Source organism: Hydra vulgaris, chromosome 05, assembly GCF_038396675.1.
Source record: "Hydra vulgaris chromosome 05, alternate assembly HydraT2T_AEP".
NCBI classification, from domain to species: Eukaryota; Metazoa; Cnidaria; class Hydrozoa; order Anthoathecata; family Hydridae; genus Hydra; species Hydra vulgaris.
The window spans coordinates 32,914,876-32,939,555 of NC_088924.1; the positions used below are offsets into that span (position 1 = coordinate 32,914,876).

Below are 24,680 nucleotides of genomic sequence, written 5' to 3' on the forward strand. Positions count from 1 at the left end.
TATTGAGTAATTCCGCTGTGACATTCGGTCTTTTTAAATAAACGAAAAGTTTAACTTTTGGAATTCAACAATGAAGTTTTACCTCTTAAGTTTTTTTGTTTTAGCATTGAAAAAATGATAATAATGGAAATAATAGATACATTCAATCTTGGGACGCTTCCCACTTCCCATAATAGCTTGAACGCTAGTTTAAACATTTTTTGACAGTCTGATAACTCATAAGCATTTTTGTAGGCAATACCTCCTAAGTTAAAATTAAATACCCTTTCAAAAATAGGATTAAAGAACCTTGTGTGCAACGATTTAAGTTTTGAGATAAATGTAATTAAAATATGCTTGAAAATTCTACATATACCTTCACAATATAAAAAGAAACTTAGGATGCAGTCGTTTCATTGCCTTTAAACTTAGTTTAAATATCACAAAATCCCAAAGACTTTCCAAGTGTTAAAAGGCCAGAAGTTTTACTGACCATAACTCATGAACTAGATATATATAGAAAAAAAACAACTTAAAAACCTCTTTTTTACCTTTAGCATTAGTTTGAGCGTGGTTGGAGGATATCACTTTTGAGCCAACAGTACTTTTGTCTTGTTTTCCTCAGAAAATGACTCTTATAGCTTAATATCTACATAAATGCCACTATTCTATTTTTTGCCACCAACTTCAATGGATTGTTCTCACTGTGCACTGGTGACAAAATGGTGTTAGGTGCACACTGATGCAACAAAATGGTGTTAGGTACACAATGATGTAACAAAACGGTGTTAGGTGCATTATGATGTGACAAAATGGTGTTAGGTGCTCACTGATGTAACAAAATGGTGTTAGGTACACACTGTTGTGACAAAACGGTATTTGGTACACACTGATGGGGATAAAATGTTAGGTACTCACTTGATGTAAAAAAACGGTGTTATGTGCACACTGATGTGACAAAATGGTGTTAGGTGCACACTGATGTAACAAAATAGTGTTAGGTGGACACTGATGTGACAAAATGCTGTTAGGTACACACTCAGTCATGTTAAATTATTAACTAAAATAACTTATTTTTTGGCAGAGAAAATTTTTTTTTTTTAAAGAATTCGCATCATCAAAGAAATAAATATGAAATACTTTCTTCGATACAACCAGAACATAATATAAAATTAATAACAAACTTTTAGAAAAAATCGTTAATTATTTTACAGTATAAATTTTACATTGAGTATAAAATTTGCAATTAAGGTTACAATTAAGATAAAAGAAATTAAAGTTCTTTAATAAAGTGTAAAAAAAAAGAAAAGAAAAAAGAAATATGATAACTTCTATAATTAACTTATTCAGTTAACTCTCAAACCAGTTTGAACTCGATTATAGATCATGAGTATTAATCCATTCGTGTCGACAGTATTTACTTTGTACTACATTTTCAGCTTGAATACCGCGTCTAAAAATAAAAAGAAAAGAAAAGTAAAATCATCGCTGCTCTCAAACGCAATCGCATTCCGAAGTTATTTACGAGGCCAGTTCGTAGTCATGTATGCAATATATTTATAAAAATAAATTAATCATCTAATTATATATCGTTTTATCTTGACCTTAAATATCTACATCTATGTTCCCATATCCTTTTTGTTGCATCAGAAATATCTCTAGTCTCCTTTGGACTCCATAATCTTTCAGCAACCGAAAGTCCGCGTGCCCTAAAAAAAATTACCATAAAAAACAAAAATAAAAATTATACCAGCAAAACAAAACAAAAAAAAGAACCACTAAATTTACTATTAGATAATAGCACTATACCAGGTTCTAGGAATAAGGTTGGTTCCATCAACCCATTCTCCCCACATGCATGCAGTTCCGCCAATAACCAATTTTTTTTGGGCATCAGAACCATTAAAATTTTGAGGATCAGCATTATAGTACTAATACAAAAAAATTATTGTAGAGTTCAAGTAAAACTTTAAGATTTCTTAAAATATTTAAAGAAATACATACTGAAGGCCAATCTGGTCCATATGAAATATAGTTTAAATACCATGGCGATGAAAGAATTACATGATAACCTAAACTTGTGACGCGTGCTAATTCATTTTGCCAGCCATCAATCCATACATTAACTACTGTATCTGCTTGAACCTGAAAAATGATATAAAAAAGACTATATATTACAAGATAAAAAAAAGTCATCACAGAATGAATCACAAAATAAACATACACTTATAAATTGCAAATCCAAGATTTCGATTTAAGAAGAATTTACTCAACAAAAGAAATTACTTTAAATCGAGTTGCATCGAATTATGTACATACAAGTTGCGCAGTAGTTCATACTCGCGTCATTTGTTAAAAGGGCGGATATGTTCAAATCGGTTTTTTAAATGACGCAAAATTGATAGTCGAAAATAGATAATTACTATCTTGATAATTTGATAATAAATGATAATAGCAAATAGATAATAATTATCCATTTACAATTATAGTAAATAGATAATTATAATCGAATTTTGCAACATTGTAAATAGATAATTATTATCAAATTTTGCAACATTGTAAAAACTGCTTTGAGCAAATCTGCATTTTTAGAAAACCCTGATTCAGTTATTCTCGCGATTAACACATATTGTTTTACATTTAAGAAATGACAGTGGAATAAAGAAGCAATAAAAAAATATTTTCTTAGTTGGTGACGTGAATTATCAGATAACAGACGCAAAGCTACCGTCTAACCGTCAAGTTCTTGTAGTACTTTTTTTAACATTTGCAAAGTTAAATTGACTGTTAGCGAAAGCGCAAATCTCGTCATTTAAGAGTGTATTATATTTTGGGAAAAAGCTAGAATCCCTACCAGAGCTACACCTAACTGTGTAAACAAACTTGTAGATCTTCATCATGCTTAAAGAGAGTTGCAAAAAAATTCAAAAAAAAAAAAATCAAGATGTTAAAAGCGCCATTTAAATAATAATTATACCAACGAAACAAAACAAAAAGTGTTTTGTGTAAAAAGGAATAAACTTCCTCCAGAAACACGTTTCAACGTTTGATGAAGATGTTACCTATATGGGGCAAAAATAAAAATTCTTTCTTTAAAAGTAGTTAATGATGCAGTTGAAAGAGCAGTAAAGCTTATTTAAGATTTTTGTGGTTAAATCACTGCAAAGGAAGAACAAAGGCAACTTTTGCATTTGTTCTTAATTTATTTTTTTAATTCATCTGCAAGTTTTTTTTAAGAAAACTTACAAATGAATTAAAAATTACGGTAGACTGACTTCTAACTTCTGGGAAAGAGACTTCGAAAAAATCGAAAGCGAAAAATTTCGAAAGCAAAAAGTCATATGGTACAATCCTCCAATTAGAATGTGGAAACAAAAATAAGCAGTCGTTTACTAATTGACCTGCATTAATTGACCTGCACTTTCCAGTAACCCATAAATTTCACAAAATATTAAACAGAAATTCAATCAAAGTTATATCACTATGCAAAACGTAATATCTATAATTAGTTCACATAACCACGCGATTTTGCACAGTGATACATATTTGAATGCAAGAACTTGCAACTGCATTACAAAGACCGTTTGCCTAATGAACAATCAATGTTTATTAAGTAATATTGTTTATCAAGCTACTAAGATTGATGAAAATCCTAATCCTAAAGAAAAAAAAAAAGTTTATTTCGGTATCAGTGAGACACCATTCAAGCTTAGATACGCAAATCATAAAAAATCTTATAATGTCGTGAAATACAGAAATGATACCGACCTTTCTAAGGAGATTTGGAATTTAAAAGAAAAATACATAAAAGACACAAATAAGTGGAAAATTATAAAACGCTGTAAACCAATCAAAGCAACATACAAGAGTTCAAATGGACTCCAGCTTTATATCTCTATTTTTTCCTGGTCCCTGATGTCCAAAAGCTCTGAGCATGTTGGTAGACTTATGATCTGCTACATAAAGAAAAAATTAATGAAACTGAATGATTTGGAACATATTGTTTTTAAGCCCAAAATCCTGGAGTCCTTGCCGCCATTATACCTATGGACTACAGGTTCAAAAAATGATTGCTCCTCTAACCTAAAAGTCTTAATTTTTTACCAATAGTAGTCTTTAAGCTTTATATTTTTAGAGCTCCTGGATACCAAAAACTAGAAAGAAGTAATCTTTTTGTGACATTCAAATCCGTAGTCTTTTTTGGGACTCCACATCCCTGATACTTTTAAAAACGGAGAAAAGTTTTACTTTTTATTGTTAATGTTGAGGATTTTGAATTTTATTTAACTAACATGCTTAATTATATCTTGTATACTTTTTTTTCTTCTTTGGAAGTAAAAATTTTTACAGTCTGCTGGAAAACGGGATCTGCTATCCCTATTTTTAAAAACTCTGGAGAGCGATCTGAATCATCTAACTACTATCCCATTAGTCTTCTTACTATCACGAGCAAGGTTTTTGAGTCTTTAATTAACAAACACTAAATCTCTCATCACGAATCTAATAACTTACTTTCTGATCATCAATATGGATTTCGGTCTTCTTGTTCTAATGCTGATTTGCTAACAGTAATAACCAATATTACTGTTAGCAAATCAGCATTAGAACAAGTTTTATCGTCGATTAAATAGATGTGGAGAGGTTAAGGTTATTGCTCTTGACATTTCTAAAGCATTTGATAAAGTTTGGCATGCTGGTCTTCTCCATAAGCTTTCTTCTTACAGTGTATCATGTTACATTTTTGAAATTATTGAATCGTTCCACACCAATTGTAGTATAAAAAAGTCCTTAAGGTTCTATCCTTGGCCCTATACTCTTTTTAATTTACATTAAAAATCTTCTAAGAAATTCTCACATCTAAGGTGGCATTGTTCGCTGATGATACTACCATTTATTCTTGTCTTGATAAGAACCCAACACTCTTTGATTTCTTGGAGGGGGAATTTGAGCTTGAAAAGGATCTCACTTCTGCTACAGCATGGGGCTCTCAGAGGCTGCTGAACTTTAATTTAAATAAAATCAATTTTTTCAGGTAAACATAGCAATAGTTCCTATATTTATGAACGGTAATGAGTCATCTACCCTTCATCTTCTAGAACTCTTACTTACGATCTTTCTTGGAAATATATAACAAATTGATTGGAAAACTAGCATCTGCTAAGGTTGTATCTCTTTATCGTGCTCGCCACTTTCTTACTCAGGATTCTATTCTTTATCTCTATAAACTTCAAATCTGTCCTTCTATGAAATACTATTGTCATATTTGGGGCAGATCTTCCAGTGATGCACTTGTTCTTTTAGACAAGGTGCAAAAACGCATTGTAAACAGAGTTGGACCTGCACTTGCAGCCAACCTCCAACCATTATCACACCGTCACAATGTTGCTTTTCTTTCTCTTTTCTACAAATACTATAATGGGCACTGCTCTAAGGAGCTAATGTCTCTTCTACCATCTACTAAAATTCATTTTTGTGTTACTCATCATTCAATTAAGCCTCATTTTTTTACTGTGACTGTTCCTAATGCTTCAAAAATTCTTATTTATCTAGTTTTTTCCTCAAACATTAGTTCTTTGGAATTTGCTTCCCTTCATCTTGTTTTCCTGATTCAAATAATTTGAAACCTTTTAAGTTGTCTGTCAATCATTATCTTGCTCTATAAACTTCGCTTTTTCTATTCCAGTAACTTCAAACTCTAATAGTGGTTTCTTGCAGCCCTGTTGGAAGTAAAGATGTTGGGGGAAAAATAAATAAATTTAAGTCTACAAATAAAGGAAATGCCACTAATACTTAACTAGATAAAAAAAAGTTTACATACCTTCAATGGATAATATCATAAATTTGATTTAAAAAAATAATCAACATGACTTAAAATCATACCTTAACTTGATTGTCAACAACTTCTTGCCAAATTACATAACCTTTTCCAAGTTTGCCAATAATATCAAGTAATCTATATGAATAAACAAGTTTACCAATAATATCAAGTAATCTATATGAATAAACAAGTTTACCAATAATATCAAGTAATCTATATGAATAAACAAAGTAATTTTAAAAGAAATTCTCAAAAATTCTAAAATTTTTAAAAATCTTTATTATTAAAATATGATAAATTATGACTTAAAAAAAAAATATTATTTGAATAAAAACTTTTGTTAATTTTTATAAAAAATGATCATTTTTATGCAATATAATGTAATAAAAAAATTATCTGTATTTGTATTATTTGTATTTAAATTATTTGTATTAAAAATTACCATTTAAAAGATAAATACCATGTAAAGATAGATACTACTTAAAGACAAGATAAACTTAGAAAGAAAAAAAAGAACAAACATAGAAAAAGTAAAATTATGTAAAAAAAAAACATGCTGAGAATGATTAAGTAAATATTTGAAGTCAACAAATTGCAAAAGATTAACAAAAACATAAGATATAAAAGTAACTTCAAGTCTATTTAAGTCTAAAAACTATTTAATATTTTAGAAAATGACAAATATGAAAGTCCTCTAAACCTTTTTTTAAAAAAACAACAATCTTTTTGTTCTAAAAGCAATGGAAAAGACTTGGGAGCTATATATTGCATAAAGGGAGGAACATATATTGCATAAAGATAATTTTGTTAAATATATCGTATATTGGCTAAAGTTTTATTGCGCACTTTGACTCTTAAATATTGAAAGAATAAAACCACCAAGTAATAAAAAAGAATTTGCAAGACTTTCTTGTAACTCAATTTTAAGACCTTGTACTTAAGATGTCAATGTTGAGTTATTAATCATCATTATTATGTTTATGAATTGTACATAAAGTTGTATAAAGGTTTGTACATGAAGTTATATAAAAGTTTGTAATCAAAATTATATAAAGGCTTGTATATAAAGTTGTATAAAGGTTTGTACATAAAGTTGTATAAAGGTTTGCAAATAAAATTATATAAAGGCTTGTACATAAAGTTGTATAAAAGTTTGTACATAAAGTTGTATAATGGTTTGTACATAAAGTTTTATAAAGGTTTGTACATAAAGTTGTATAACGGTTTGTACATAAAGTTGTATAACGGTTTGTACATAAAGATGTATAAAGGTTTGTAGATGAAGATGTATAAAGGTTTGTACATGAAGATATACAAGAAAGAAAAAATATATATATATAAACCAGAGATGTACTCTCATGGTTGTCTGGTGGCACGAGACAACTCGTTTTCTCCAAGGGCGACTGAAATTTTAAAAAAACGCCTGTCAGTAGCCCGGCAGGATGACCAGACAGTTTGTTACTTACAAAAGTGTGTTTATTAATAAAACCATATTTTGATCTATAAAGATTTTATTCCTTGCGATTATTTAAAAGAAAACTTTAAAAAGCATTTAAAGTAGTATATGCTACATTTAACAATGAGTACACTATGATGCGTTTTATAAGATTATATACCAAGCTAATGTAAGTTCCAATAATCCTACTAACACTAAATATATTTTTTATTTCAAAATTAAATTATATATTCTTAAAATCTAAATTAAATTATATACTTTTTTATCAGAATAAAATTATATATTCTTATGAAATTAGTTTTAAATTAAATCATATACTTTTTATCAGAATTAAATTATGTTTTTATGATCTTTGCTTCAAGCTTAAAAAATCAATCATTATAATAAAATAAAAACAAAATAAAAATAAACTTTTAATTTTATTTGAGTTTTTTTCATTAGTAAATAGTGCTTATATCAAACATAATTGTCATTCAAACTTTTGTAACAATTATTTTTACATAGACGTCATTCAAAAGTTAATGTGACTTTTTATAAAATTACTTCTTTTATCTTACCGCTTATTGAATAATTTAAAAGTTGAAAAATGATTACAATTGACATAAAATCCTTTAAGGCATTTTTAAGGCTTTAAATACATACATCACTCTACGCGTAACGCTTTAAAACAATAGTCACGTTAAAATCAATCAAACCTGTGCATTAAATGATTAAATATAAAATATGTGGAGAAATATATCTTTTAAATAGGCTAGCTTATTTTAAGCATAATGCTTTTAATAAATACTGTGCCTGTCAATTGATAAAATCAATCATTATATTGAAACTAAATTTTTAAGAGTTAAGCTAAGTTAGTTAAAAGAAAAGCTTTTCAATATTTTATTGCTTGTTGTCACATTTTCAATACCTGAACAAATATAACTTATAAAACTGTCTAAATGAAAGTTCAACTATTTTCATTATTATTTTAAACCACATTAAAATTCATTATTTGTAAATATATAACATATTTGTAAAACTGAAAAATTTGGTTATTCAGTTAATTTAGTTATTTTTAGATATTCAGGTAAATATCTAAAAATAACTAAATTTAAATTTCACTTAATAGTCTCCTTATTATCATAAACTGTCAATCAATATATGTATGATGGGTTTGTCTATTCCTATTTCAATATACTGTCATTAGTAATGATGTGTAACAGTGAGTAAAAAATATAAATTATTTAAATCATACCTTTGTTCATAATATTGCTCTAGTAATGAATAATTGCTACCCATACCATGACTAGCCATCCATGAAGTAATGTCTGGGTTGCTTTTCCTGTAAATGTATATTTCTATGTAAATGTGTGCATGTGTGTGTATATATATGTATATATATATATATATATATATATATATATATATATATATATATATATATATATATATATATATATATATATATATATATATATATATATATATATATACAGACATAGTTTTAAATGTATTCTACCAAATAGAGGGATCAATATTAAAAAAAAGAAAACAGAATAATAAATAAGTAAAAAATCACTTTTAAAACACAACTATGACAGGTCAGGTCAGGTTCAGGATCATCACTATAACCCTGTTACTGGTATCATGTAACCCAGTACTACCTGCCCCATACCCTACTGCCTTATAGGGTTTGCCTTTTTTAGGCAAAGAAATTTGAAAGAATTCCAATTTGAAAATTCCCTGCCCTAGGGCTCTTATTTGAATAAAGGCTAGAGATAGTGTCTTGATTTTATTTGTTATTCAATGACATCATCTACAATCTGTTTTTATTTTCACATCTCCCAGGTCTACGTAACTGGACGGCTCTGTTGGTCACTTTTTGCGATCTTTATGTCGCATAAACAATTAAAACTATTCTTTGTGGCTGGTGAGCCCCAACTTTTACCAATGTACACCACAATGACAAAAACGGACATAAGGCTATCTCGCTGGATGTGGTTACGACGCTCAATAACCTAATGGCTACGCTGATACTCATGCACACATTCATTCGGAAGCTCCACAATGCACGTTAGATCATTGCTCGCTGACTATGTTCTCGGATCTAAAATCTCACTCCATAGCACATCATTCCACACCAGCACGGGGCAGTAGCTCTTTTGGCTAAGAGTGATGTCTTGTGGCCTACGGTGACTAATGTGTGCATTTGATCAATTGAAATCCATTCTGTAGGTCTTACATCTGGCTTTGATGTGCTAGCCCATAAGCGCAAGGAGTGAGTGTGTTTAGCTTTCTATTCACCCGATTTGAAAGTGAACAAAAATATTACGAGAACATATGAGATGACCAAACGGTACATACTAATGTACTACATCGTTACACCTGTAGACGTCAACAGTCTCTAAAATCAGTATATCAAATACTTGTTCTTTATCATATACTTTTGTTCATAATCTTTTTTTGACCTTATCCTTGTATATTTTATTCAGATTTGTGTTATAATGTGTGAATGAGATATTTGTGAGAAGCATAACAGTGCGAAAATTTTCAACAAAAATACGTATTAGCGTATTTTTATAAAAAATGTATTCTTAATTGGATTGTACTGAACTATACTACTAGATAAGTTTAGACATATTACCATCTCATGAGGTTTTTTGTTTCTATCTAGTTTTCTTGATCTGACGTCGCTAAGTTAGTTTGTTGTGGTTTGCACTATACAGTGTTCACTAAAGTTCGTTTGGTCGTATTGTCAACAATATTTTTTTAAATGTTACATTTTTCAGTGGTTATAAGCTATTAGTAAAAATCGCATTTGTCTCATCTGTTTATTTTTTCACTATTCTCTGCCCACTGATTATATGTCAGTATTTTTTTATCTCTAGCTAATCATTTTTTAATTTATCTGAGTCTGTTTTGTGTGATAGCTATTGTATATATACTTATCAGGCAAGATTTATATTTCTGATACTATTGGAGTTACCACATTTTCTACCATATTTTCTACTAACTATATTATAAATTTGTTACATTAACGACATTTATATTCTTTTATCTCACACAGGTGATTATCAGTTTTGAATTTATTATCTAGAGTTTGACCATAAATAGTACCACATTTATTAGCCTATTTTTTCTTTTCATATTGCCCGTACTATAATTTTTTATCATTTTACTTAATATTTTGTTATCTACTTCTTTTATTTTATTGTTTTTGTATGGTGCAATAATTTTAGCCATGGTTGCCGCTAATAAACCAGCGGATCTATATTGACTTGTTTACTCATAGACCATTGTTTTATCATTTGTTTAGGATGACTAGAGCGTGAGTTATTGTTCACCCTATTCCTGAGTCCTAAAATTTTTTTCCTCCTACAAAATAGTCTTTACATTCATTTATAATTCTCACCCAATGACATCATCTACAATCTACTTCTATTTTCACACCTCCCAGGTCTACGTAACTGGACGACTCTGTTGGTCACTTTTTGCGACCATTGTGTCGCATAAACAATTAAATCCTAACTTAAAAGTGATTGAGAGGAAACTTGAATATATATATATATATATACATATATATATATACATATATATATATATATATATATATATATATATATATATATATATATATATACATACATACATATATATATATATATATATACATACATATATATATATATATATACATACATATATATATATATATATATACATACATACATACATATATATATATATATATATATATATATATATATATATATATATATATATATATATATATATATATATATATATATATATATATATATATATATATATATATATATATGGCAGGTTTTATTTTTAAATTACATTGCATGCGCAACAACTTTAACATATATTATTTAAAACTGTTAACTTAATTTTTACCAATTATATATAAAAGCTGTTAGTCTAAAGAATAAAACAGGCTGTTTTAGTTAAAAGCTAAAAGTTGAAATTAAAATTCCAATTAGTTTAAAGTTTATACAAATAATTGGTTGTTCTCTTTTTCATTGAAATTTATCAAAAACAGTTTTTTAACCAAAGAGCAAATTTTAAATATTATTGCTTTATGGTGTATATAAAATCGTGTAATAAAAACATTTTAAAAAGTGCCAAAACTTTAAGGTTGAGTCGCCAAAACTATAAGGTTGATTCACAAAGTTTTAACTTGCGTTACAAAACTCAAAATTAAAATGTGCTTTAACTATAACTTAAGCCATTTTAATATAAAAATTTTTTAAATATTAAATATTTTAAATATTGCTTTATTATATCCTTTAAATTTAAGACATAAGATTTAATATCAACACACATTTTTAGAAAAATTTCAGTTTTTTGACAAAGCTTTTAAAAAAATATAACTTATTTGTATATTTTTTAATTTACGTTACATGAAAATTGCAAAAGTTCTTTTGATAATTTCTTGATATTTTCTTTATAAAAAAAGTAAAATATTTGAACAATAATAAATTGAAGATGCTAGCTCCGTGATGTCAGTTCCATTTCCAGAGTAAAATAATTTAGATTATGCAATTAAACTTACTGTAAAAATAACATTTTACAATAATGCGTTTTTTATCATATGACTTTTGAAAGTAAGATGACTTTCGAAACCTTTAAAACAACTTAAATAAATTTATAATATCAACTTGAAATAATAAAAATAAACTTTATTATTAAAAGTATACTTTGTCTACTTCAATACTAATCAGTTAAAATTTGACAAAAAAGAGATTGACTACTTTAACACTTTCTGTGGTGGAACAGGCCATGCATGCATGGAATGTACATACATTGATTGACTAAATAGGTGAAAAAAAATGAATTTTTTTTCACCTAAGAGGTATTATTTCTGGTAATGTTGCTCTAATTGCTACAATTACTAATATTTCTCCCAACGTTTTGACAAAAGTTACTGCTGCAATCCTTGATAGTTCTGGCATTGATTTTACAAATATAAGTTTCATCAGGTCAACAACATCTAGAAAGATCAAACAAACAGCTTAAAAAAATGGTAGTTATTGCTAAAGAAGATGTCGAACTTAGCATTCAAGCGTCTCCCTACCCATGCATCGTTCATTTTGATGGAAAAACACTTTCCGAAACCAATAATGGAAAAAAACTAAAGCATGACAGACTAGCTGTTCTGGCAACTGTTGATAAGGAGTCACATCTCCTCGGTATTACACCATTAGCCTCCTCATCAGGGGAAGATTAGTATAATGGAGTGATAAACCTCCTAAAAGAGTACAACCTTAAATCAAAGATTAGATTACTTTGTTTTGATACAACATCAAGCAATACAGGTATACAAGGAACTCTAATAAGAATATCTACTGCGCTAGATAAGTATCTAATTATCTTGGCTTGCAGACATCATATTTCTGAGTTGAGAATCACACACTTCCGTGAAGCTGTAACAAAAGAAAAAACTAGGGCCCCTGATAATCCTCTGTTTAAACAATTTAAAAACTTGTTCAAGCAGCCTAATTTCAAGTGTAAACCATCTTTGTTATTTAAATTTTCTTGGGAAGAAGTTAAGGAAACTGTTGTTGAAAAAGCTGCTACAGAATCTCTTGACTATTATAGGTATTACTTATCAAGAAATGATATTGTTAGCAGAGCTAGTGGTTAGCTATCTTTCTGCTTCTAACATTAAAATTAAAAAGACTGGAGCTGTTCATCATGCAAGATTTCTAGAGAATATATTTAAAAAATACTATTTAAAAATGCAAATTCTTTCAAATCAAATCGATTTTCTTCAAAAAAATAAAGAATATATTAAGTTGATAACAGAATTTGTAGCTTGCTTTTATGCAAAGTGGTATCTGTAATCGAATGATACTATCAAAGCTTTTTATATGGATGTTACTGCCATTTATCAAATGCATCAGTATAAAGCAGTATGTGCAAAACCAGATGCCGTAGATGCTGTGTTAAATTCTTTATTCAAACAAACATGGTATCTAGACTCAACTCTGATTCCTTTAGTCATACTGGATGATGGTGTTGCACTAGAAGAGAAAAAAGTATTAAGCAAGAAAAGAATCACAGATGGATTACTTAGCATACGCTCCAAAATACAGAAGATAAATTGAATTTTAGTATTAATCAAAACAAGATATAAGTTACAAAAAATAAAAAGTTTGATTCAACTTTAAAAAATTTTCTAAAAAGATTAAAATAAAATGAAATTTCATTTTGAGACGTCGAACAATGTGATTATATATAAGTCATATAAGTGTAGAATTATTATGCATTCTTTTGTTGAATGCACGTTAAAATTATTTTTTATGCGTATTTTTTTGCAAGATCTTTTTTTGATTTAAACAAAAAATATGAAAAAACCAGGATACACAAAAATCTAAAAAAAAATTTGGACCATTATGAGCACATTTGAAAAAAAAAAAAAAAAATACAAAATATTGAGATTTGTACTCAAAGCCAAGTTACTTGGGAACTATTTGGGGCTTTTTTCGGGTATTTTGACGCTTGAGCATAAGGTAAATATCAATATTTTTTGAAAATTTTTTTTGTAATCATACTTTTTTTATATTTGCCCCAAATTTGGCTTCTTGTGCATTTGCATTTAAAAAATTTCGCTTTTTTGAACACCCCTAATATATATATATATATATATATATATATATATATATATATATATATATATATATATATATATATATATATATATATATATATATTAATTAAATCAATACTGAAGACCAGAAAAAGTTTAAAAATAAATTTTTTTTTAACCCATTTAATCAGTCAATGTATGTACATTCAATGTATGTACATGCATTTTTATTAAAAAAAACATTTTAGTCTATTAAATTGAATTTTTGTGGTTTTTAAAAAATTAAAAAAAACGATAAAATTTAATTACTTTCCTTAATTATTTTATAGTTTTTATATAAAGTTGACTTGATTTTATTAACTTTAAACACAAAGTTGTTAAGAGTCATTTTTTTGAAAAAAAACCCAGAGTTTCATGCTATATACTATCATCAGACATTACAAATAACGATAACGGCAAAAAAACAAAAATACAGTACAATGCTAGCTTAAGGTTAAAGTTATAGGTAATGAATTTGTTCTTGATTTTGATATAAGTTTATTCATGGTATTTTTTTATTGTTTGAATTAATAATATTGGTGATGTTAGAAAGATAGCTTTAACTGACTTTAAAGTTATTCCCTATGAAGATTCAAAACCATTTGTTTATTTTCTAATGAACATTTTTATTTATTAAAAAGCCATAAATAATTTTGTTTTTGCAATTAGTTTAACTTAGTAATTATATACATTGTTTAAACTAAAAAAATATCTATTATTATTTTTTTTGAAACATAAAAATTTTAAAGGCCTTGTTTACATTCTGAAGTAAAAAATGACTAGTTGAATGTGTTTGACAACATGTGTTAACATGGCATTATGTCAACAATTATAGAAACAAGTATAGAATTGTTGACAACCCTAAATATACTGCTTTAAATAAATATTTTAAAATAATTAAACTATATTTAAACATTCATTATTAATAATATGATATTATTAAATATTTAAACTATATTTAAAACTTGCTTACCAACAATCAAAACTAACTTCATCTCCTCCCATGTGAAGGTATTTGTCAGGAAAAACACGACTAACTTCAGAGAAAAAATCTTCCAAAAACTTATAGTTTGACTCTATAGTTGGATTTATTGGACCATAGTTTCTAAAAATATTTACATTAAACATTAATTATTTTTATCCAATTTTTTATAGAACCTATTGATAATATGTTATAATATGTTCTAATAATTATAGATAACAGTAAAAAAATGCACAATCAACTAAATTTATTTATTGATTTTAACTTAATAAAAAACAAAATAAACCTTTTTCCAAAAAAATTAGGTTTTTATTTAACTAATGTTTAAAAAAAATTTTAAAAAACTCTTTCATTAGGTTTTTATTTATTTAAAAAAAAAAAAATGAAAACAACTCACCCATTAGGTTTGCCACTACTATAACATGGTGTTAATAAATCTTTTACACTAAACCATGACTGTGTGTGACCCTAAATTTAAAGAATACATAATACTATCTTTATTTCTTTCTTTTTTAAACATAAATAATAAAAGTACATTTAGATTGGTAATCTGACATCATACTGATTTAGGGAGCTTTGAGAGTTTCAGTACATGCATCAACTGCAACTGATATAAGAAGAACATGCAAGGGAGTTGCTCCTACACCGACTGAGGGTTAGGGTTGAGGCAGAGAAAAGTTTTTTCATTATTCTTTCTTTTTTTCTTCTTTTTGCAAAAAAAAAAACTTTTAGATTTAGCAAAAAAAGTCAGTAAATATATATCTATATGTGTTATAATGTATATATGGGCAATTCCGCAAGAGTCGCGGTCGTAACATTTTACACTTTTTAAGTTATTAAAAATGAACTGAAAATGGAAATGACTTGAAACATTCCAGAAATGTGAAATACTATCATACATTTTAGTATGCAAATGTTACAGCAATAAAGTCTTAAACTTTTTTCAAAAATTAACTCTATGTAGTGTGACAGTTGTAAAGTTTACTTTTTATCACTTCTACACAAAACAACTTTGTCAGACTTAATGCAGCAAATAGCATGGTAAAAAAAATCATTTAGTTTGTATATTTAGCATATATTGATATTATTATATGCTAAGTTTCATAGTTTTTACTTGAAGTTTTACAAGCATTTTCATGTTTTTTTGTCATCATGGTCAAAACCATGACGACCGCAACAAAAAATCTAACATTAAAAAACAACAAATAAATCGACCCAATCACTGATGTAAGAAAAAAAGTATAAATGATTATTTAAAATCATGTGAATTATGTTTAAAAAATGCATTATAACATCACCAAAGTTCTTAATTATGCTTTATGATACGCAGGGGCGGGTTTAAGGGGGGGGCTAAGGGGGTAGTAGCCCCCCCCTTGGGACAATGTTATATATTTTTTAAAACGAATAATAAAATATATCAATGATCTTTATATGCAAAAGTTATGCATAAATGCATATACATAAGTTATGCAACATAACTTCGTTTTAGTTTTATTGGAAAAACGCTTGAATGCTTCTTGCATTTTTAAGTTAATAAGTTTCTTAACCATAATGCATTGCAACTTAGATTGTTATTATAAAGCGGTGTCATATAGTTTGCATTGTAGTTTATTCTTCTGTATTTGTTTATAGCCGTGCTTTTATTTTTGTTTTTTAGTTTTAAATTTAATTTTTTAAATTTTAAGGGATATTTTTAAGTTTTATGTGTTGTATGTCATGTGTTTTGTTTAAAGTTTTACACAAAATTTTTAACAAATGAGCAATGCCAATGGAAATGGTAAAAACCCAGCTAATGCAAAAAGAAAACAAGTCAATATTTCTACATATTTCAACAAGAAACACATTTTATCAGAACAAGTTAATAAAACAGAGAACTTAACCATTCCGATACCGTGCACTTCTCAATTATCTGAAAATGATAAAAACACTGCTTGCAGTATCGAAAAAGATATTTTAGAACCTTTAACTTTTATTGAGGATATTGGATATTATATAAACTCAAAGTCTTTAAATCAGAATACAAGATATAGATTAGTTAAAAAAAATTGGTTGCCTGGATCTGATTTTATTTATCCTTTTTCAACACATGTTAAAAAAGGCAAAGAAGTAAAGCGATACTTAAATCAATCTCACTTAATGAAATTCCCTTGGTTAGTATATTCATCATTAAAATCTGGGTTATTCTGTAAATTTTGTGTACTTTTCCTTGATAACAATACTGGAGGATTAAGAAATACTGAACCTTTAAAAAGATTAGTCACTGTACCATTAAATACATTTGCTAAACTATTAGGAAAAGATGGCGATCTAGAATCCCACCAAAATAATTTATATCACAAAAATGCAATTTTACAAGCTAATGAGTTTTTAATCCGTTATGAACAGCCAGAAATAATAACCAAAATATCAAATTAATAACCAAATAATCTTGTTTTTAACTAAAATGATTTAAATCTAGATTAAAAGATTGGTTACGATCCCGAATGAGTCAAGATAGATTGAATGGTTTAGCTTTACTTTATGTTCATCGGGACAAAGAAGTGTTAACAGACGGCGTTATTGAACGGTTTTCAAAAGTGAAAAAAAGAAACATTGAATTTATATTGTAATGTTCAGAAAAACGTTTTAGTTATTACTTATGTTTCTTTTTAAAAATGGTTTCCGGTAAAAATTGACATCAATTAAACTTTAGTTGGTAACAAATAAGAAATTAATAAACAAGCGGTTTTAAAAAGCTTGGCATGGGTAAGAAAAGTTATTAAGCACGCATTAGGTTCTCTCCCATATTAAGCACGCGAGAGAATAAGTAGAACCATTAAGAGTAGTCCATAATTTACGTCAACCAACTTTAACAAATTTTACCCCCATCGTAATGCTTTTGTAACAAGATCCGTAGTTTAAAGACGACCCTTTATGTGAATTAATATGTTAGAGACAAATACGACTAAATAGACGTAAAATACGACTAGGTAAATTTTTTAAACTTTAGCCCCCCCCTTGGTAAGTGACCAAACCCGCCCCTGATGATACGACTTTTAATGTTGCACAACAGGACTGTAAAAAAGAGCTGCATTTGTCTTAGATGAACATTTTTAGAAAATTACATAAATTTCTATTCTATAGGTTCAAATGTTTTAAGCCTAAATATGTCAGTTTTTTGTTCCAGATTTGATAGCAAACATCCATCTTTTTCTGAACTGATAATAAAGTTTGTAGATTATTCTTTAACAATTTCTGGGAACTCATGAATCAACAATAGAAACATTGTTAATAAACGAATCTTTATTAAGTTGATTGTTGAATATTTTTTTCAGATATTTTTATTCTTTTCCATTATTGTTTACCTTGCTCTTCTTGCTTTCATATGATCAGCTGCTAAATAGAACACATCAAACGTATCAAAGTATTTGACTTTGCTTCAAGGTCTAGAAACAATGATAAAACCGCAGATGATGTTGTTGGTGAAATATCATCTCATTGAAGCATATGACTAATATGTGTATACATATATATATATATACATATATATATATATATATATATATATATATATATATATATACATACACAAACACACACACACACACTCACACACACACACACACACACACACACACACACACACACACACACACACACACACACACACACACACACACATATATATATATATACATATATATATATATATAAATATACATATATATATATATATATATATATATATATATATATATATATATATATATACACAGCAAAATCCAAGATTCTAGGTTAAGAATTTTTGTTCTTATTTTAAGAACTTGATTCTTATTTTAAAAACTCCCCCCCCCCCTCAATGATTTATTCATTCATTTAGTCAGCAAATTTGACCATTTTTGACAAGTCAGTTAGCAAATGCAGACCTTTCAGACAAGTTAGTTGATAAATTTAGACAGTCAGTCGGCAAGTGTCGATAAGGCAGTTGACAAATTCTAAAAATCAAGGTCCTTGTTTTGTTTTTTTTCTGAGTCAGCAAAAGCTGTAATGGCACCCCCCTTTACCTATTAGGGCCCAAAAATCTCAAAAACTTTTAATTAGGCACGGTCGATTAGGAGTGTTATAATGCGCATATGGCAGAAGCTTTTAGAAATTTTAGAAATTTTTAGAAGTTTTATAGGTTTAAATGGCTGCAGTTCTTATAATCTTTTTTTATATGGCAACTGATTTTTTAGTTTATTTTTGTAAAAATTTATGTTGCAACCATATTATTGATCTGACTCAATAAATAAATAAAATTGAGGCTATGAGAGAGTGAACAATCCAAAGTGGACTTTACTTATATTTTTTTTAAATTTAATAACATGGCATGTTATACATAAGCATGATACAAGATGTTTTACATAAGCATGTTACATGCTTGTGTAAAACATCTATATTTCTGGTAAATATATTGCTTTTGGATGCTTTTATTGATTTAAATATTAATGATTTTTTTATTTTTTTGAAATAAACTTTGAGAATTTATAACTGCACAAATAAAAAAAATTTTTCATTATTCTTATTATTTTCTTTATACTTGACTATTTTTTGTTTGTTGCTTAAATTTAATTTTGCTGTAAAAATGCATTTTAAAATTAGGGGTATAAAAATGTAATAAAAATCAAAAGAGCTTTCTGTTTATAAGGTGAGTTTTTGATGGCTATTGTTATTTTTTTGATTTAGGTCCTTTTTTTGAAGAAGGAATCGTTATATGGTAAATAATTTACTAAACTCATTATGAATGGATTTGCCTCCTTGTTGGTTTGTGCTGCCATAAATCCCAAACCAATGCATTGAATCATGCACTAATTTACCACATTTTATTCATGGAATAAATTTTTTTCAATTTAAATCACTCTACTATTAAAACTTGTCTTTATGTTGTTTTTTTTTTTGGAGAGAAAACTGTTTGTAAAATGTTGGGCTCATTATGGGTTATTATTATTATTGCTTTTGGTATGATTATAAAAATCTAACAGTCAACATTCTAAAGTGAGTATTTAAGTAGTTATTTTTTCAAAACCTAATAATAATCATGATAATAGGTTATCCTAATGATAATAGGTTATCCTATAATTATCCTCTGCTTTTTAAAATTGTATGCTTTTTTTTATTGTTGTTTAACTCAGATTGTTGGTGAGCCTGTGTATTAAAGTCTTCTGTCACAGTTGACTCAGTGAGAGTAAGCTTGAGTGAAGAAATTGACACACTTTTAAATTCTGGAATACTCAAATTGGTAGTTAATTAAGAAATTTTCAGAATTAAGAAAACTAAAGTGGGCAATAAATTGGAGACCTTAAACTGTTGCAGGTCGGCATCAGATTATAATTTGCAAACATAAAACTATTTTCACAAAGGTTTCATTATAAAAGATAAAAACAAGGTCAGCAAAAAATTGGTTTTTGCTTGGTTAGGGTTAGGTACAATAGCATATTAAAATCATTTAATAATTAAATAAGGTATTTGTTTTCAGATACTCAAGTTAAGCACTTAATGAAGTACTTAGTACAATTATTCCCAAATAAAAATCCTATAAAAAAAAAGACTAAAACTTGAAAAAGCTCATTTTTTCCTTATTCTGAGGGTTAATATATCTACTATAGCATATTTATGTAAGGATTTGCTCACTTGTTTTGTTTATCTAAACCTATATGGCTTTTTAAGACAAAAAAGAAAGAAACGAAGAATAATATTTGAAAAGATTGCTGCCCCAGGCCAAACCCTCAGTCGATGTAGCAGCAATCCACTGCTAGTCAGGCTATTTGTCAGTCTGATGTATGTACTGAAGCCCCCATCGGCAGGCTATTTCAGTATGATATCACACTGCTCACCTAAATCAGCATGTGTGTGTGTGTGTGTGTGTATATATATATATATATATGTATATATATATATATATATATATATATATATATATATATATATATATATATATATATATATATATATATATATATATATTAATATATATCAAAATGAATGATTTCTAACATTCCAAAGAACAAGTTTTATTTCAACGATGAGAGTTGTTTATATGTATAAATACTTTTTGAATATTCTTATTTTATATCATCCTAATTTCAAAATGTTTCATTTTTTCCATAGAAAAAATACTCTTGAAATATTGTTTTACAGTTCAAGGTAAATATTATTGAAACAAGAAAATAGAATCTTATATAATGCAAAAATGTCCTTGAAATAAGAAAAAATTCTTATTAATAAAAATAAATCTTAAAACAAGAAAAAAAAATCTTTATTTGAGCAAAATTATTCTTGAAACAAAAAAAAAATTTGCATTTTAAGAATATAAATACTTGAAACAAGAAAAAATATTCTTATTTTAAGAATATAAATACTTGAAACAAGAAAAAAAATTCTTATTTTAAGAATATAAATACTTGAAACAAGAAAAAAAATTCTTCTGAGCAAAAATATTCTTGAAATAAGGTAAAAAATTCTTATTTTAAGAATAAAAATTCTTGAGACAAGGAAAAAAAAATATTCAAGAAAAAAATTTTTTATTTTAAGAATAAAAATTCTTGAAACAAGAAAAAATATTTTTATGTGGCGGATAGGTCTTTTTTTTCTTGTTTTACGACTTTTTTGCTTAAAACGAGAATCAGGATTTTGCTGTATGTATATATATATATATATATATATATATATATATATATATATATATATATATATATATATATATATATATATATATATATATATATATATATATATATATATATATATATATATATATATATATATATATATTAGTCATACTGCAGAAGCTTCACTGAAGCAGTATGACTAAAAAATGTTTATAAGGTTGTGCATTTCTGATAAAGGGTTATCGAAATTGAGTCTTGTCTCCCAGCAATCTTACAGTTAACCAAAACTTTAAATTTTTTATTTCAATTCACTCCCAATAAAGCTGCAAGCAACCATTATTAAGTTTTGAATTATTAGAAAACAAAGAATGAAGTTAAAGAGAAAGGACAGAAGTTGACAGAAGATTTGAAAAGTTGCAGGTTGTATCAAGAAAATATGAAGATGGGAGAGAGTTCTAAAGGGTTGAAGGGTGGGGGAAAAAACTAGACAAATAAAAGTTTTTAGAACACGCAGGGATAGATACAGTAAATAAAAGTGACTTTGCTGAATGACAATTCAAGCAAGAATGAGTTTTGGTGGATGGGACTAGAAAAGATGGCTCCTTTGAGCAGCAACCATGATATTACTTGTGAAAAAGAGAAAGAGACGCAACTTTACTATATTAATATTGTAATGTCGACAGAGTTGCAATAGTTGTTAGCAGTGATTTTTGTTGGAGTTAAAATTCACAAATAACTGCAAGCCCTGCTACAGAAGTGAATACTAAGTGATTGGAAAGAAAAGACAAAACAGGACCAAGGATAGGACCTTAATGTAACTTTACTCCAGAAGATACTAAAAATGAAGTGAATTCTAAGCGATTGAAAAGAGAAGACATAGTAGGACCAAGGAGAGGACCTTGAGATTATTTTACCGCAGAAGTTACTGGAAATGAAGAACTGTTAGCCCTCAGATGATTTAAATAAAGCGGTTAGTAGATTTTCCCAGATAAACCATATGAAGCAAGCAGATGAAGAAGACCAGCATGCCAAACATTATCTAAAGCTCTAGATATGTCAAGATCAATAGCTCTTGCCTCACTGCCTCCATTCAGCAATTAGCATGTCACTTATAGAACCAAGATTGAAAACCATATTGATGTTGTCAGGCAGTAAGTTAACTTAAAAGATTGCATCAAGAAACATTTTTTTGTCTAAGAATGCATTGCTTAAAATTAAAATCTTTATTTAAAAATAAAAACTATTTAAAATAAAACATTTTTTAAAAATACACATAATCCTTTTTACAATTTGTTTTTTTTAAAACACTTTTTTTTTTTGTGTGACTAAAATAGGATTAGCATCTTTATTTTTCTAAAATACTTTCATATTTTCATTTTTATAAATTACTTTCTTGTTGTTTTAGTTTTTACTATATTTTGAAAGATTTTACAATAGACTAAGATTTTTGAACACTTCTTAGGAAAATTACTTTTCTAGTTTTTATATATATTTTTTTCCATTGCCATACTTTCTCAATTTGTTTATTTTCTTTCTCGACTTATTTACACCGCACAACACATTTTTTGCTTCTTGAACACTGTTAGGTGTTTCTTAAAGATTTTTGGGTGCTGATCACAAATATCACATTAAAATTTACGTATCATGTACCATTTAAGAGAAACCTTCAATTTTATCTAAGTTTTTGCGTAGATTTATATCCAAACATCTCACTTCAGTTAGTGACTCATCAGCAACAGTTTGTGCAGCTAGTGTGTGTGCATCATTATAGTAAAGTACAGTGTCTGTATCAATATAACAGTAAGTTAATTTAATGCTATAGTCGTTTTGCTGTCTGGCGATATGTCTTGTCAATGTTGTAACAGCAGCGATACATTCTGCTATATCTGTGGCAAATATTCACTTGCGTCTCAGAGACGTTCTATACCTGCTCTTGTGAAGAAAGCTTATCATCTGTATTTTGGCTGCAAAATTAGTGACCAAGACAAGGAATGGGCGCCTCACATTTTCTGCACAACATGCGGTGTCAATCTAAGAGCCTGGCTCAGAGGCACTTGTAAGAGTATGCCGTTTGCTGTTCCGATGATCTGGCGAGAACAAAAAGACCATCTGACGGACTGTTATTTTTGTTTGACTAATATATCTGGTTTCTCTTCCAAAAACAAGAAGTCAATTGAATATCCTAATTTGCCTTCATCAATGAGACCTGTGCCACATGACGACAGTCTCCCGATTCCAAAACCACCAGAGGATTGGACCTTAAATGAACCAGATGAAGAAACTCTAGTGCAGGTTACTGAAAGTAACATTGACCCAGATTTTGAACCTTGCTCATTAGGTGATCCACATCTAATAACACAGTCAGAATTGAACGATTTGGTGAGAGATTTGGGTCTGTCAAAAGCAAAAGCCGATTTTCTGGGTTCCAGGCTGCAGGGATGGTGTCTGCTGTCACCAGGTATAAAAATTTCTATGTTCAGAAGCCAGCACCATAAAATTACCAAATTTTTTGCTCAAGTCAACAGTCTCTGTTTCTGTTGTAACATTGAAAGATTGTTCTCGGCCTTGGGTTGTGATCACAATCTAGAAGAGTGATGTCTCTTCATTGATTCATCAATGCTAAGCCTGAAAGCTGTTCTGCTACACAATGGCAACGCTTATCCGTCAGTACCTGTTGGCTACGTGGTACACATGAAAGAAACATATGAGAATATGAAACTGTTGCTCAAACACATCAAGTATAGCAGTTACAACTGGAATATCTGTGGAGATCTGAAATTTGTTCTCTGTTACTGGAACTGCAGCTTGGCTATACCAAGTACTGTTGTTTCAACTGTGAATGGGACAGCCGTGCCAAAGAGGCACATTATTGTCGACAGAGCTGGCCACTCCGCAAAAAGTTAGTTCCAGGACAGAAAAATGTTGCACACGAACCACTTGTCAAGCCAGCAAAGATATTTTTGCCTCCTCTACACATAAAACTTGGACTCATGAAGAATTTTGTGAAAGCACTGAACAAGGAAGGTGAAGGGTTTCGCTATTTAAGACAGATGTTTCCAAGAATAAGTGATGTGAAGATCAAAGAAGGCATTTTTGTTGGTCCCCAGATCAGACATATTATGAGTGACAAGCGGTTTGAAGAGCTGTTAGTTGGCCAGGAAAAAAATGCCTGGAAAGCCTTTAAA

The 24,680-nt window shown here is 28.2% G+C and overlaps 1 protein-coding gene across 1 annotated transcript in view; it reads right to left on the minus strand.

Moving 5' to 3' along the window:
- Nucleotides 1–1,163: 1,163 nt before the first annotated feature.
- The window catches only part of LOC100213691 (beta-hexosaminidase subunit alpha), a 44,252-nt gene continuing 20,735 nt past the window's right edge, over nt 1,164–24,680 (minus strand). The window contains exons 9-16 of the mRNA XM_065797949.1: nt 15,267–15,337; nt 14,861–14,992; nt 8,488–8,574; nt 5,860–5,932; nt 1,984–2,124; nt 1,789–1,910; nt 1,584–1,688; nt 1,164–1,432 (exon numbers count right to left, since the gene is read on the minus strand). Coding sequence (XP_065654021.1) covers nt 1,357–1,432; nt 1,584–1,688; nt 1,789–1,910; nt 1,984–2,124; nt 5,860–5,932; nt 8,488–8,574; nt 14,861–14,992; nt 15,267–15,337 — 807 coding nt within the window. The 3' untranslated portion in view covers nt 1,164–1,356. The remainder of the gene's footprint in view (nt 1,433–1,583; nt 1,689–1,788; nt 1,911–1,983; nt 2,125–5,859; nt 5,933–8,487; nt 8,575–14,860; nt 14,993–15,266; nt 15,338–24,680) is intronic.